The sequence below is a fragment of the Mesoplodon densirostris genome, chromosome 2 (genome assembly GCF_025265405.1).
Source record: "Mesoplodon densirostris isolate mMesDen1 chromosome 2, mMesDen1 primary haplotype, whole genome shotgun sequence".
NCBI lineage: Eukaryota > Metazoa > Chordata > Mammalia > Artiodactyla > Ziphiidae > Mesoplodon > Mesoplodon densirostris.
Window position 1 is genome coordinate 88,382,557 of NC_082662.1, and position 17,284 is coordinate 88,399,840.

Genomic DNA, 17,284 nt, shown 5'->3' on the forward strand with positions numbered 1-17,284 from the left:
AAGAAATAAGTAATTTTCCCTGGGTTCACAAGCATTCAATCTAAAAATTCAACCTGGACTTCAAATCCTAAAAAAACTGACCATGTAGATTAATACCATGTCCTATACCTAAGTAATAACCTCTAATTCTTTTGAAATCCTAAAGCTATATAAATTTATAATTTTTCTCCTACAATATTTTTTAAATCATTGACATATTGAGAAATCATCTTTATATATTAAAAGGTACCTGGTAGTTGAAGGGGCACTTTACTGGATTTTTGCAGCATTTTAGAACATAAGTGTTAAACCCTGTGAAAGGAGGGATTTGCTACATCTTTACGGGAAGATTCCTTCTGCTTTTGCTCAGTTAAAAGATAAGATACTTGGCTAAGAGCTTGTAATCTTCCTTTCACAAACAAAAGATACTATTAATTAATTATTCAATCAATAAACCATTCTCTTAGTGAATAAAAATTAGGCTTAGCCTTACATTGATTTAAAAAAAAAACCCAAAAACTAAAAGATCAAAATTCCTTTTTTTTCTACTCATGCCCATAAAAGTCTGTTTTATACTTTTACATTGTTGGGGGGGGTTTGGTTACAATTCTATCAGTCTCTATGAATTATTCCAAATCTTAAACAAATTCCCTTGATTTGTTTCAATGTGCTAGAGTTAATACCAAACCACATTTTAAAACAAAGATACGGGCTTCCTTGGTGGTGCAGTGGTTGAGAGTCCGCCTGCCGATGCAGGGGGACACGGGTTCGTGGCCCGGTCCGGGAAGATCCCACATGCCGCGGAGCGGCTAGGCCCGTGAGCCATGGCCGCTGAGCCTGCGCGTCCGGAGCCTGTGCTCCGCAGTGGGAGAGGCCACAACAGTGAGAGGCCCACGTATGGCAAAAAAAAAAAAAAAAAAAAAAAAAAAAAAACAAAGATACCTCACAAATTTGAATGTGTTTTGATAATCAATGACAGTTCCTATCTATAAGCATTTAGCAAGTCTAAGCTAGAATAAATCTAGCTTAGAGTAAATGCTTTGTATTAAAAAATGACTAATTTCAACACGAACTAATTTTTAAGACAATAAACAGTGAATATGCATTTCACAATAATCATATAATAAACTGGGAGAGACTAATTAATAAAATGTGCCACATTTTCACAGGCCTATAGAAATCATATTTTTAATACTTTAACCTAATTTACTAAGACAAGCTTTATGCTTTAATCATGGTCATAATAGATAGAGAACAAGATCAAAGGCTGTTATTAATTTTCACTTGCAGAACTGAATCCAAATTTACCTTGTTTGAGATACTTGTGATGAACGATTTAATATCTAGATTAGTTGGACAGCTCTTCTGACAGGGGGCATCTGCACATTTCAGGCATCTAGGGAATAAAATAACTGAATTAAAGAAACTATAAAGTAAGTGAGATAATATTCTATATATTCTCTACCCTATACCCATTCAGAGTTAGTGTCTAGTAAGAACAAATAAAATTATACTATTTTTAGATACAAAAATTTTTTAAGCAATAAACATAGAGTACTTGTGTTTCACTTTTTGCACACCTCCTAAGGTGTATGAAATGGCACCACTGAGGCTAATAACTGCCCTTTCTCTTGGTGTTCCTCCTAGAGTTTAAGAAGATCATACTTACTCCCAGCCTTCTTCTTGCCCTGCCATCATCCCTCCCTCCCTCCCTCCCTCCCTCCCTCCTCCAATTTTCTGATGTCTTTTAACCTACACATTATTCACATGGCAATTGGGCTTTGCAGTAGATGCCTCAATGCATAGACCAGATCTACCCCCTTTCAGACTGAAGCATTTATTCCTCCAGCTGCTGTGCCCTCACCTGAAGAGAACAGGCTGAACCAAGGTCATGCCCCCTTTCCAGCCACAGCCAGTTTCCAATCAATCACAGGTCAGTGAGGGGAGGTAGAGGCCCAGTCTCCTTGCCCCCACTTGGGGAACAGGTCTGCAGGGATCTACTGCAGCCTTTATTGTAGCTATGTCTGTCCAATCCTGATTCCTTCACTCTTGTACAGATGTGGATCTTCTAATAAACTTCCCACATACTAATCTCATATCAGAATCTGCCTTCTGCGGAAATGACCAGAAACATGTTCAAACTTCAGTGTTTCTAAGAACCACCTGGGAAGCTTGATAAATGTCATAATTTCCACAGAGAAGCCCCTCCTGAGTCTGAGTTATTGGCCTCGGAATCTGCATTTTGGAAAGGTGATTCTGATAAACATGGTTGGAGGCACACAGTGAGAATCACATTTCTGTAATTACTACTTTAGGACTGAAACCACTGGTTAGAATGGTCTTTAATTTGTACATTCATATACGTATTTGTGTATTCATTCGATAAATATTTAATGAGCCCTTGTTACATGGCAGAACCTGGGATATGAGATTATAAAAGTGACGAACAAGACCACCATGGTCCTGCTCTCATGGAACTTAAAGTTTGGAGGAAGTTCAGACATATAAAAGGCACTTGTAGTGGTCAGTGTAGTCAATGTGAATTTGGGTAAAAACAGCATGCTAAGGGAGCATATAAGAGGAACAGTAGTCCTGGAGGGAGAGAGTCAGGCAAAGCGTATTGGGAACAATAACACTTAAAGGGATGACTGAAGAATGAGTGGGCGTTAGGGAAGCAAAGGAGGGTGGGATTTGGAGTGCAGGGTCACTCAAGAAAATGACAAAGGATAAAAACAGTACGTGCCAAGGCCTGGAGAGAAAAAACATGAGAGGGTAGGTGAACTAATGGAATCTGGTGTGGCATAAAGTGAAAGTGGAAGTAGTGAAAAATTAAGCTGGTGATCTGAAATTTAACATAGACCATTGTCACATCTGTCAGAAGATGAGAATTCTCTGAGAATTTCATTGAGAATGAGTCCCATGTTGCTCAGTGACAAAGGTCACTAGCTGGCTCATTTTCTATCCACTTCCATGTGTAAAGATGTTGGTTCATTTCCTTTAAGAAAACAATACCGGTCTCCTTGTCATTCTTTTATGAGTCAGAGGGTCCTCTTCATTGTCTGAACCAATTTCTCAGTACCTAATTAATATCTTGTTTTTAAATCTTATCTCTTCTCTCTGGTTTGTGCCCTTAGCCTTCTCTCTAAATTAAATTTTACACAATGAGTACCGAAGGCTTTTCATAATCAATTGTCCTCTCTGAAATGCAGTCATTAAACCTCTCCCCTATCATTTCACTAAATGCCATTGTTAGATTCACATTTATAATTTAGTTGAATTCCTATCTTCTTATACTTACGGGTTTTTTTTTTTCCCTAAAACACTGTCACTGAGTTTAAAAAGAATTTCTTAGAAGTATGATCAGTAGGACAACAATCCAAAAAGAAAACAAAGCATGGTCTATTTGGTCCTTGATGTTAAAACAAGGTGATACTTATATGTGTTATCTTCACGTGGATAAATATGTTGTACATTAATAGTGGTTTGAAAGGATTTCTTATTATGTGGTAAAATAAAGTAGCTAAAATAAAAATAGCTATAAAATAATATGCAATCTTAAATGTCTTCTGATTTGTAAAAAAGTCATTTTGACAATTTTTTAAATATCTGCCACTCCATAAGAATAAAGCAACAAAAATACTTGTTATGATAGATAAATAGATAGAGGATTCTGGTTATCCCTAATGAAGTCACAAGTTTTCGGCTTTTCTTTTTTCTAACACCCAACTTGAATAATAAGGCAATTAAAAAATAAAGTTATAATGTCAGCAGGTATGAATGAGCCAAATTAATTCAAAGTGTATTTTTCTGTTCTTCCAGAGAAATCTTATATTCAACATAAACAGATTCACTTAACAGCACTGACAACACAAGGAGTTTTAGTTGTGGTTATTAAGCCTCTTTACCAAATAATTCTCCTTTTATTATTGAGCTAGTTCACAAATAACAGCTGTTGGAAATGTCAAATGTTAATGAGGCAGGGCAATGGAAACCTGAATTGTAGCATTCTTTTTTTCTTTGGTGCCATGAATATGCCAGAATGGGCAGACTCTGATAATAATACCATCTTGCAATTCTCTAAGCGCTCTGCAGACTAAAGTGCATCACGCTGCCATTAATCCCACTTATCACTCTGACAGCTCAGTAATTACACTACTGCTATAGCCAGGTAGTCCTAATAAAATATCAACCACTGCAGTGGAATGCATACTGGGGAGATGTTTTATTAAACTTGGGGGGGATTGATCATCAAGTGACATTAGTGTTGACCTATTTTTCTATTTGACAATAAATTATCCTTTGACCATGCCATAATAGATATTACAGAGTGCATTTACTGTACCAAATCAGAAAGGTACTGGATTACAAAGATGTAGGCAAATGGTGTAAATAAAATAGCAGAAATGCATGTCAGAATGTATTACCTAAATTGCTTTAAATGATTGATACCATGAAAAATCACAGACACAGTACTTAGGGGAATATGTCAACAATTATTGTAAACCACAGTCCTACATAAATTTTTCATTAGAAGTAACATTTAAATTACACTTGTTTTTATCCTCAGTCATTTAATTCCCCTTTTATGTTTCAAAGTTACTCTTTTATAGTGCAGTTTATTTTTAAGTGCATTGTAAGAGGAAAAAGTTAATTCAGATAAACATTTATGTAATATTTTAATTCCCAAATAATTACATTTATACTGAGTATGCTAAATTATTTTTAAAGCAATAAAAAGTCTTAGATTTTTTACCAATGATGAACTTTTTTCATTTTTATATTTAATAGAGAGGATAACTACAGATTTCATTAAAAGCAAAATATACAATCTTTAATAATGTTAATCCTTCATGATCCAACATCACCATGAAAATGTATGAAAACTTTAGTACCGCTACTTAAAGGACAAAACTATAAAAGATATATTGATCCAGGAACTTTCTCTAGGGAAAGAGAGCTATGATTCCTCTCCCCAAATATCAATGAGGCTGGACAGTTTTGCGGTACATGGGCCTCTCACTGTTGTGGCCTCTCCCGTTGCGGAGCACAGGCTCCGGACGCACAGGCTCAGCGGCCATGGCTCACGGGCCCAGCCGCTCTGCGGCATGTGGGATCTTCCCAGACCAGGACACGAACCCGTGTCCCCCTCATCGGCAGGCGGACTCTCAACCACTGCGCCACCAGGGAAGCCCGGAGGCTGGACAGTTTTACTCCACAGTATGACACCAAAAAACATTATAGTGAGCAATGAACTAAAGCATTTCATTCTTCACACATCTGAGAACAGATGCCTGCTTCTTTTATTGTTAAGCATACATAGCAGTTGGAATAGTAACATATGCTTGTTGAAGAATTTTCTAATCCATGAGTTTAAATAATAATTTCTTTCTCAGCTTAAAAAAATCACACAAATCTGTCTGAAAGACTTGAAGACTCACATTGCATTGTCTTTGTGTTTTCTGCTAGACTTTGGTTCAATCAAGTCAGCACTGTTTCATCAGGTTATGTATAATCTATGTTAGCTTATATAATCAAACTGGGCAAGTCAGTATTTACATTAAAAAATTTAAATATTTTCTTAATATTCATGCTGTATTTCCTCAGATCTTTGATATTCAGTACCTTTATTTGGAAGGTCTAACTACTTCAGGTGTAGCAGTGGGTACAGGATCTAACTTCTCCACCCTATTATAACCAGTGTAGGCAAATATATAGTCTAATATCCTTCCCCAACTTGGCAACATTTCTACTGAAACTGGGCAGAATGGAGTATCAGATTGAATGGAAGGTGTGTGAATCAAGAAATGGAGATTAGAAGTGTCATACATATATCTGAGTTCCACAGCTTACATCACTTGCACCCAGATTCTGTCATAATAAAAGGACCCAAGAAAGCTGGTTGGCATCTTTAAAACATGATGAGACTAATCCAATGTTCTGATGCATTAAATATACAAGAGCCATTCTCAGCTTCCAATAATTCTCCCTGCTTCTCTCAGTATTCCATTAACAGCCTTTCCTATATACTTTCTGACTCTGCTTCTCTGATTACACCAGAGGTTCTTACTAGCTCAAGGGTATTTGGAACTAACTTTGAATATTCCTAATATGCATCTTGTCCCAGTTTCTACATTCCACTGGGCTGGAATGCTATGGCAACATCATTTACAATAACTGAATTTTTTTATCTGGTGCACCATTCTGCCTTTTAACCCCACCAATGATGTTCATGTTTTAAGGCTTTTAATATTTATTTGACTGTATAGGTTAACAACAAAACAATTTTTAAATAAAGATATTTATCCACTAGAAATTTCCATTCACATGTGGGTGCTCCAAGACAGTTCAAAAGAAGCAAAAATTAAGGCTTCCCTGGTGGCGCAGTGGTTGAGAGTCCGCCTGTCGATGCAGGGGACACGGGTTCGTGCCCCGGTTCGGGAGAATCCCACATGCAGCGGAGCGGCTGGGCCCGGGAGCCATGGCCGCTGAGCCTGTGCATCTGGAGCCTGTGCTCCGCAACGGGAGAGGCCACAGTGGTGAGAGGCCCGCATACCACCAAAAAAAAAAAAAAAAAGAAGCAAAATTTAGAACAGTACACAGTTCACACAATCAATGTTCAAAACATTTTGCTGGATGATCATGAGTCTAGGAATATAACATAGTTAAAAACTTTTCTACAATATTTCTATAGTCTGTGTCAAAAAATTGTTTGTCTCAAATACTAATAGCTAAAAATGTGCATTTTACACTTGTTGCATATTTTGAGTTAAATGAAGGAACTTAAAGTTAAAAATAATACTCATTTTTCATCTTCATATATAACTGATTCTTAAAAATTAGTAAGACCACTTTTATCTCCACTTCATAGATGAGAATATTGAGCCTCTGTAAATCTCCCAGAAGCATAATGAAACCAGTGGCCAAGGCAGCTGAAGGAACTACTGGAACATATTTACCATCTTACACCCATCTAGCCCATTCAGGTATGAAGACAACTCAAAATTTTAAAAGGTGATGTTTTACTGACCTCATCTCTTGACAACACTAGTGCCTCCTTCCCAGAGTAATTTGAAGACTGAGAAAAAAGCAGTTGAGAAGTCACAGCTAGAAAAAGGCTATAGTATCCTCTCTCCTAGAGTCCAATTTTAGTTCAAGAAAAAAAAAAGTGGAAGGTAGTCTTAACCATCTCCTCAAGAGGTTTCTCAAGTCAAGATGAAAACATTAGAGTTTTATGATATTACACAGTTTCGAAGGCTAATTCAATTACAGCTTTAAACAGCTTTGGCTATAGCCACTTCTATTGGAAAGATACTTTTCGAGCATATTCTTATTTTTGAAAAAACTGTGTGTGCTACAAAAACCTCAACAGCATAAGCCATAAATTTGCATACATCTTGTCCTGCAAGCAAATGAAACACTTCCATAAGAATTTAGTATATATTACCTCCTGAAAAATTTTAAACAAACATATTGTCCTATTTTACTACACAAAGAGAGTATCATCATGAGTATCTGAAGAATGCTGCTCTTAAACTTAGATTTTTCTCTTTCTTACAAGAGCCAATGGGACTTTAAGTTTTTTGTTGTACAGAGGTGGAACAAGAAGAACGTGATGGAATCTGTAAATATTATAAACTGCAGGAAGTCGTTAAAAAAAATAAACACACACCATGCGTATATGCATAAGACAGAAATAATTAGGTATGAAAAGAGAACCAAGTACAGTTAAAGGAAGTGGGGTCAGTCCTTAAGGCTTTCAGAATCTACTGGGGCTTTAAGATACTAGAAATAGCAGTTTTAAATAATAAGCCAAGATTTAGATACCAATACCAAAATCTAAAGAAAATAGGTTTATTTGCCAAATGTAGGTTACAGCAGTGAAGGAAGAGTGCCCTCATTTCCAATTTCTCTCTTATAAATTTATTTGAAGAGTACAAGATGATGACTTACAAACTGAATTGTTGAAATGGAATAAAAAATGTTATTATATTGTAACTATTACAAGTAATTAGGGACTTCCCTGGTGGTCGAGGGGTTAAGACTCTGTGCTCCCAATGCAGGGGGCATGGGCGCAATTCCCAGTCAGGGAACTAAAATCACACATGCCACGTGGCGCAGCCAAAAAAAAAGTAAATATTACACATTCACAAGTTTTAAAAACATGTCAGTAACACAGAAACACTTAAAGTCAATGAATACAGAACAAATCAAAGTATTTATTAAATGTTTTTTTCCTGTCAAGTAGATATCTAGGCCCTAAAACCTATGATATAATTTTATCCCTGCCATTTGCAGCTACAACAGAGGTATACTTTGATCAAGAAAACCAGAGAATACTAATAGATAAAAGTCCTGCTTTATGTCTTGGAGGGATGGTCCGCTTGGCAACACTCTTAGGAAACCATTTTTTATCCACCTTAAAGATGGTGGCGATTGAGAGTATTTAAAGGGATTGGAGGGGCCTCCCTGGTAGCGCAAGTGGTTGAGAGTCCGCCTGCCGATGCAGGGGATACGGGTTCGTGCCCCGGTCTGGGAGGGTCCCATATGCCGCGGAGCGGCTGGGCCCGTGGGCCATGGCCGCTGAGCCTGCGCGTCCGGAGCCTGCGCGTCCGGAGCCTGTGCTCCGCAACGGGGGAGGCCGCAGCAGTGAGAGGCCCGCATACCGCAAAAAAATAAATAAATAAAATAAAATAAAGGGATTGGAGAAGATGGCCAGATTCAAGAAGAAGATAAAGAGCTTCCTCTGTCTTGCACTAATGAGAGGGTGATAAGCCATGTAGCTGGATAGGGTTACTTGTGAGACTTGGTTATACTAAATATAGGCAGCATAAACAAGCCAGATTATACATAGCATATAGGTATGATATACAGAGCGTGTGTGTGCACACACCCAGACTTATGTGTACACTAATATTAATTACTAAGTGCTCAAATGTGCTTGCTTGTCCTAAGCCTTTAAATGTATAACCTCAGAAAGCATAGCATAGAGGTTAAGAGAACAAGCTCTGGATCTTGATTGCCCATATTTAATTCTTGACTTCACTGTACTGGTGTTAAGACTTTAGGCAAATGACCTAACCTCTCTGGGGATCAGTTTTCTCATAGGCAAATGGAGATAATAATTTGTACTTCAGAGGTTTGTTGTGAGAATGTTTAAATATTATACACTTACACCAAATAGTATGTACTTCTTTAGTTACTTAACAGGCATTCTCTATAACTCTCAAAATGCTCTGAAAAGTTATGCGTTGCTTTCTCTCCTTTAATGTGAAAGGGGTCAGTGAAGAGTCACAGTATAATGTTTTACAGTTATTTACATACATTAAACGTAGTGGATATCTGACAAACATAAATATATGCTTTTAAATCTTCATTTTCTCCTTATGGGATTTCAGAAGAAGGAAAAAGTATTTCTACTTCAAGAAAATCAGAGAAGCCTTCTCAAACAAAGATACTTAGGATTTTACTATGGACTAGGATTTTATATACTAGTATCCTAGTATTCTAGGATACTAGGATTTTACAAAGATACTTAGGATTTTACAATGGACCAATGAGTCTACTAGAGCTTGATATTGATAGCAAGTTATGGATGCATATGTGGTTTCTCCGTATTCCACACAGCAGCTACTACACCATGTACATTTTACCTGCCCAATAATATAGGAGGAATGAACGAATAAAAGGAATGAGAGGAAAAGAAATTCTGTTGCCTAATACAATTCATTAAAAAAAAAAAAAAAAAGATTATGGGTTCATCCAGGGCAGAGACTATATAACCCGTCTTTGGTTCTCAGTATTACTCACAAATGTTTATGGAAAATTCCTATCAATGCACTTCTTCAGGAATCAAACTGCTAAAATACATGTCAATCTCATCAGTGACCCAATGTCATTTATATAGAATCCTTTCCTCCTGAGGTTTCTGGTTGTTTCTTCATGCTAATAGTATGAGGCAAACACATTCTTCTCCCCAAAATCAGTTAAATTAAAGATGATAGGTTGGGCAACTCAGTATACTGTGAAGTTTGTGCTTTTGAAAAATGGATACATCCTAACTAAAAATGTAAACTGATCTTTATTATGGATGTATAGTTGAGTAAGTAACTAACAAAAGCAATTAGCAAATATGAGAATCCATGCGATGAAAGAGGCTTTCCTTCATTCCTGCTCCACACATTATCTCCTAGTACTTCTGTATTTTCAATGCCTGTGTAAGGCATATTTCTCCCTTCCCCTTTTCAATTGCTGCCACCTGGTGAGATGGTGACAAAGTATTTCTTACCCTCCAGGGTAGGGTAGCACTTTGTCCTGACAAAATATGCTATCTATGCACAAATAAAATATTTCCTCAGGTAACTGCAAATAAGAAAATACCTATATTTTACATACCATTTTACTTTGAATACATTTATATACATGTGACGACAAACATCCATAATAAAGATCAGTTACACGTTTAGTTAGCATGTAGTCACTTTCAAAAACCCAAGATTCACAATACATTTTATAGTCTAGCCTACTAGTTTTAACTACAACAAGCCATATGTAATTAGTTTTCAAACCAGTATATTGTTGCTCAGCACAATTGTGGTTCCCCTCACATTCTAGACATCTGTTACCTGATGCTCAATACACTTTTGATCCTTCACAGACCTTAGGGAGAACTAGGTGACAGTACTTATAGCTTTCCTACTACTCAATAATCTTGTTTCACCTGGACTATTTCCCCAGTAGTGTCATAAACTCTTTGATTTATACTGAGAATCCTTCCAGGCTTCTTAGAAAAAAGAAATTATTTTTCGTAGCATGTCCATATGCTGTGCAAATTATATTTTCAAACTTTGGAACACCTGTTGTATGTTTATCTTAACGTCAATGAAGCCCCTTTAGGAAGGGGCTTCCTGAAGTAATTTATATTAGTAATTTATATTAGTCATAGATGCTCTAAAAGCAAAATTTTCAGCAAATTTCAAAACTGAAAAGGCTTTATATTTTATGACTTTTTGCAGGCAATTTCAGAAAAAATATAATAATAATAGTAATATTGACAGATCTTTGATTTCTAATAAACATGTAACAGAGAAACAAAGTCAAACAGTTTAATCTATAAATAAAATACAATTCCTAGATATGTGGGATATATTGATCATGAAAAAAAGAACATTTGTGTAAATATGTAAACCTACTTAAGTGCATGGGGACTAAGATTTAGGATAGATTTTACTTTTTACAATGTTATATTATTTGAATTTTTTGCAATGTGTAAATAAAACATGTAATATAAAAAATAAGAAAGACTCAGAAGTTGATTGGCAACTAAAATCATATTATCTTGTGTAATTTTCATTTTGGTCATTTGAATTGACAAGGCCAAAGCCAACCCACGATGCTCCCATATCCTCTTTAGGTTTTACAAGGGGCCAGTCGAAGGTTTTAATAAGAAGACCACAATGAAGTATACTTCTGAGTAGCTGGTGGTTCACAAAGCTAACAGAACAAAAGGTCAGGTCTAGCCAAAAGAAAAAAAAAAAAAAAAAAAAAGAGTGAGTGAGTGACAGCACAAGTGCTGGAGGGAGTCATTAATTAAGTTAAAATAACAGCTGAATAAAATACTTGGCCTTAAAATTATAAGATGGTATTTGCCAATAATAGTATTTAAATTTATCCAAATCTCAGCTATCAAAGTGCAGCAGGAAAGTAGGAATACATTTATTAAAAAGCCACCATGTTCTAAGTTCTGTGCCAGCAAAGGAGAGAATTTACTGAAACTTACTTGGAAGATGTTGACTTAAAAATATACTGGACTTACTTCATGTAAAAGAGATTTTTGTTCAGTTTTTTTTTTTTTTTTGCTTTGTAAGTGCAACAGTGATTGCAATACTTTAGGTGCTGAAAGAACAGATTTGGAGAGCAAATGCCATATCTGAATTTTCTTCCTGTTGGAACTAGTATTCAGTTTCAAGTGTGGAGCCCACACAAATTTATCTAAAAGTTTTACTTCATAAAAATAATGTCACTCCTCCTTTTTTAAAAGTAAAAGTTTTTAAACACACTTTAAATTAAATTTAAATATTCATTCCTTTTACTTAGTTAAATCTATGTTGATTACCCCAAGTAAAAGAAAACTGTATTCAGCACAAATTTTTTCAGGTGTTTTACACAATCCTGGTGATCTTTTTAAAAACCCATATCTCATCATGACATTCTCCTGCTTAAAGGGAGAATTGGCATATAATGACCTTTGAACTTGCCCCCTGCCTATTGCATTCCTCCAGCTCCAGCTGCAACACCTGCCCCACTCTAGAACTCTGCAGTTCTGTGAGCAGGTCAAGTCATTTTTCAACCTCTATCTATTCCAACAGGCTCGTCCCTTGCCTGAAGAGCCGCACTTCAAACCTGCTGCAGAATTCATCTCAGCTGTCTCTCATGAAGCCCCCTGGTTCTTACCATTCTGATCTCCCAGAGCACCCTGTGGAGTTCTTTATCAAAGTAATTAACACATTGGACTATAACAGTTGATTTTCTGGTTTCTCTACTATTTCTTCCTCCAGTGAGAAAATGGTTGGGTCCCTTGTCTTTGCTGTTGGTCTGCTTGGAAATAGATTCATTTTAAATTGGCTGAAAAAGACAACCAGAACTTTGGGAATATGCCAGTTATTGTTTTTAATGTTTGGGAAAATTTATTTTAATAATTGACTTTCAAACTTATGTAAATAACATATACTTACAGTGAAAAATATTTATATTGGGTTTAATTTATTTAATAAATACTTGTGTAGAAGTTGCTATATGCTAGTACTATTGTATGTGTTTTATAAATATTAACTCATTTAATCTTCATAACCACTCAGTGAGGGAGACATAAATATTAACTCACTATATCCTTATAAGAACCTGATGAGGTAGATACTGTTGTTATTCTCATTTTACAGATAGTAAGGCACAAAATCTTCTCTGATTTAGGTTTGAAATATTTTATTGCTTATTTCTGTGATCCTGGTGATTATTAAGTTAATAGACATTTCCTAAAGTCCTGGGCTTCCCAATTTTCTCTTCTACTTCATTCTAAAATCGTAATAGTGTATGGTGATGTCAGGGCTTGCCTCACAGGTTGTAAAAGCTGGATTTAGGACTATTATCCAGGTGTGACTTTCTCCAAAGTCCAGTCTGTAGGTATCATCATTTCATTTCTGCAGTATGTCTCATAATGATAGCCAGGAGCCCCAGAGAACTTGAGAAAGTTTCTGATATAATATAAGAAAACCATATATGTTATAGTCGTTATTATACAATATATGCCATATATGGCTGGCTTCAACTGCAGTCTAGCAAAATTCCTTATTTGCTTTACGAGGTACCCAGTAATAACACTTGCAGATCATGTTATTCTTTACAAAGTATTTTCTTATATGTAAATTACCTACAGAAATCACTAAGATCAATCTTTTCAGTAGAAATACCAGATAGACAAAATAAAAGCAATTAGAAACATCCTACAGATATCACAACTATGAGTCAAAATAGATAAACTAAAAATGTATTCAACATCTGTAATCATGACCAGCCTAAAATAATGTCACTATAATTATAACATTTGGAACATTATATATTGTGGCAAAAAAAAAAATTAAGACCAAAATTGTTCTGTTAAAGACGTTGTCCAGACCACTATGACTTCCCACTAGGGTTTGTGTGAAGTGACTTAGACACTATTTCAGTACTTGGGAGTTTAATGCCTAAGAGTCAATGCTGACATCGCACATGAAGAATATGCAGAAATTTCAGGAAATTAATAAATATGGGAGAAAAACAGATAAGAATATAAATGTTTAATCTCCTTAATTTAATTCATATCTTAAGGTGGACCAAGGTTTCAGGTAATAGCACTGCTTGGAAATGAACTAATGTTATGATGGTCTGATCATTATCAGAATATTTTGAAAAACATTAGCCTAGAAGCCAAAGGACACAGTGTTCAGAAATAACATCTTGAACATTGTCATCAAAACTAGCTGCCTACAGCTAAATATTATTTAAACTCTAAAAACAGCAAAATAAAAAGCTAAGGCCACATTATATATATTTTTGTAAAAATGGAAAATTCCATTGACTAGGCTTCTAGTGAAATGCATTACAACACTGACAGTGCTGTCACAGTTTGTCACAAGCACCATTAAATTTAAGAAATTTAAGTGAAGGATTTGAGTGGAAGTAATAGAACTTAAATATGTTTGTGGTCTATGGAATCTTAACACATCATTTCCTTCGTTTTTTCATTCATTTCCTTCCTTCCCTTTTTTCTCAACCAACAGATATCTATAGAGCACTTGTTATTTGCTAAGGATTTGTAGTCTGCTGCATTCTGGAGTAAACAAGATGAGAAAGCCTTGGATTCTGCCCTCAAGAAGCTCACAGTGGAGAAGTCAGACAAATAAATACACATTCTCGGGGCTTCCCTGGTGGCACAGTGGTTGAGAGTCCGCCTGCCGATGCAGGGGACACGGGTTCGTGCCCTGGTCCGGAAAGATCCCACATGCCGCGGAGCGGCGGGGCCCGTGAGCCATGGCCTCTGAGCCTGCGAGTCCGGAGCCTATGCTCTGCAATGGGAGAGGCCACAACAGCGAGAGGCCCGCTTACCGCCCCCAAAAAAATAAATAAATACACATTCTCAAATGATGCGAAGGTGTGGCAATGGAAAGATGCGGGATGTACACACTTGCCCAGTCTGTTCCCTCCTCTTTCTTAGTATAATGCTAAGGACACAATGTACAGATTTGTTTCTCTAGGGTGTGTGTGTGTGTGTGTGTGTGTGTGTGTGTGTGTGTGTGTGTCTACGTGTGTATAGGTGTGTCCTGTGGATAGGCCAAGTAATACAGGGCTTGAGGAAGATACAAAAAGTGAGGAACTGGAAGTATTTGCTACTATCTACTGAAAGTAGCATAGAGCTCTCTGCCCAATTACTTTTAGATTCACCTCAATCACAAACACATCATCTCTTTCAAATGATCTCTCTTCTTTTACCCACACACCAGCCAGCAGGTACTCATCACAACACAATACCATAAGAGACAATATAGTTTGATGGATTCTGGACTTAAATCCAGCTCTATCACTTACTAGCTTTGTGATCTTAGAAAAGTTACTTAAATACTTTGTGCCCCCAGCTTCCTCATCTAACCTGCTAATTATAGGTTAGACATCATACACCTATAGGGAGGACTGCATAAATTAATACATGTAAAACATTTAGTGTCTGCCACATAATAAATGCTCAATGACGTAAATCACTGTTGTAAATCATTATTGTCTAGGAACAATGGAGAATGCAATGGAATAAATGAGCACTGTTTTTCCACAGCTAATGGGAAGTGCAATGTTATGATGAAACTGTAAAATAATGACTAGCACACAGGTTACTGTGAAAACCAAATAAGACAATTATGAAGAGGACCAACAACAATGTTGCCTAACAAATGATAAGTAGAAAACATTTAACAAAATATCTTCCAAGCCACTTCAAGGGAGTTTGTGGAATACAGAAGTGAAGTGGTATCATACTGAATAAAAATAGAATGTGTAACCATGCAAGATTATATGAAATAAAATATGGAAGATGTGTTATGTGCATCCATAAGGTTTATAATGAAAACAGAAGCCACACCCCAAAGCCAAAAATAAACTGATCTCTACAGATACCCTACTAGCATGATAGGTCAAACTTTGTCAAGGAAAGCACCTCTAATAGAGGTATAATTTTTTGCCTCTTTTATTTCCCACATCTAGAATGGATATTTTTCCAATACATGAACACATTTCATATGATAGGACACCTAAATTTTCTACTTTAAACAGAAAGAGAAAGAAGAGAAACTTATTTTCAAAAATATTTTTAGAGAATAATTTTTCTTATGTACTACCTTTTAATTCAAGCTGTGAAGTGACCCACCTGTTCCCTTCTTGATATTTTTTTAAGGTGAACTTTTCAGAACAATCCCACGGAGAGGAAATTGCTTTACAAGCTAGGAAGATATGAATCTGTTCGCCCAGTAGAGTGAGTGCATAAATCCTTTTTTATTTAAGAGGTGTTGGTAAAGTTCTATATATAAGACGACAGTACGGTATTGATTTTGGTAATGCTGATAAAAAAGCAATATTTTTATTTAAACATGCCATATTCTTTCCATTTTCCTGCCTTTGCTCTTACTTTTCCCTCAATATAAAATGGATGACTCCTCACTCATATTCCTTGTCTGGCAAATTCTTGAGCATCCTTCAGGATGCAGAATAGGTATCATCTCTTGAGAAGCTTCCTCAATTACCTCCTTTCCCTGCTTAAAGGTTATTCATTTACTTCATATCCCCACATTTTTCACACTATACTATAATTATTTTTTAAACTAACTATATCCCCAAATAGTTGATAGGTTTCAGAGGACATTCATTCATTCAAAAAATATTGATGGCGCATCCGTTAGGAATAAGGTCATGAGAAAATAATGGCTAAAGCAACAGACACAGATACTTCCTTTCTGTAGCTTAGGGTTAAACAAACAAACATTTCATTGAAGATGAAGAAGGATTATAATAGCATAGAGCAGTGGGATCAGGGGATCAGGGAAGTCTTCCTGCCATCTCAAGGATGAGTAGGAGTTACCCCAAGCGAAAAGAGGAAGGGGGAAGGCAAAGGAAACGTGCAAATGCTGTGAGATGGCAGGAGGCTCAGAGGTTGGAGGTTTTGAAGGAAGATGCTGGTGCCTGGAACAGGAAGTGAGCGGGAGGGTGACTAACAAGGGCTGGGAGACTTCAGATTTATTCTGGGACTTCCATCAGATAGCCATACCAGGGGCTCAAAAAATGTTTGCTGAATAAATAAATGAATAATAATAATAAAAAAAAGAAGACTATGTACTTGCTTGGTTTTTGAGGGCTTATATTATTTCTATCTTGAGAAAATTAAAAATTTTACAAGGTAATTTACTTCACATTACTATAAATAGGAATGAATATTTTTGCCTTATTAAGACTTTCCCCTCTTCATATATTTAAAAGTAATTTAGAGAGCTATAATTCAGATTAAAATACAGTATTTATGATGCAGCTAACTTGAAAAATAGGCATCTTACATACATCTGCTTCCAGAGGAAATATTTATAAAATTTACAGAGTTTCTGTGTGGATTCCAAGAAGATGAAATTGTACAATCTCTTTAGGAGAAAAATTATCATTTGCCACATAGCCTTACCAAATGAATGCCCCCAAAGACAGCTTGGCACTAACCATTTCTTTTGTCTGCACTACTGAA

General features: G+C 36.2%; 1 protein-coding gene across 1 annotated transcript in view; it reads right to left on the reverse strand.

Moving 5' to 3' along the window:
- Nucleotides 1–17,284, reverse strand: part of DPYD (dihydropyrimidine dehydrogenase) — an 820,949-nt gene that overhangs the window by 621,174 nt on the left and 182,491 nt on the right. Inside the window, exon 4 of the mRNA XM_060090168.1 lies at nt 1,288–1,375. Coding sequence (XP_059946151.1) covers nt 1,288–1,375 — 88 coding nt within the window. The remainder of the gene's footprint in view (nt 1–1,287; nt 1,376–17,284) is intronic.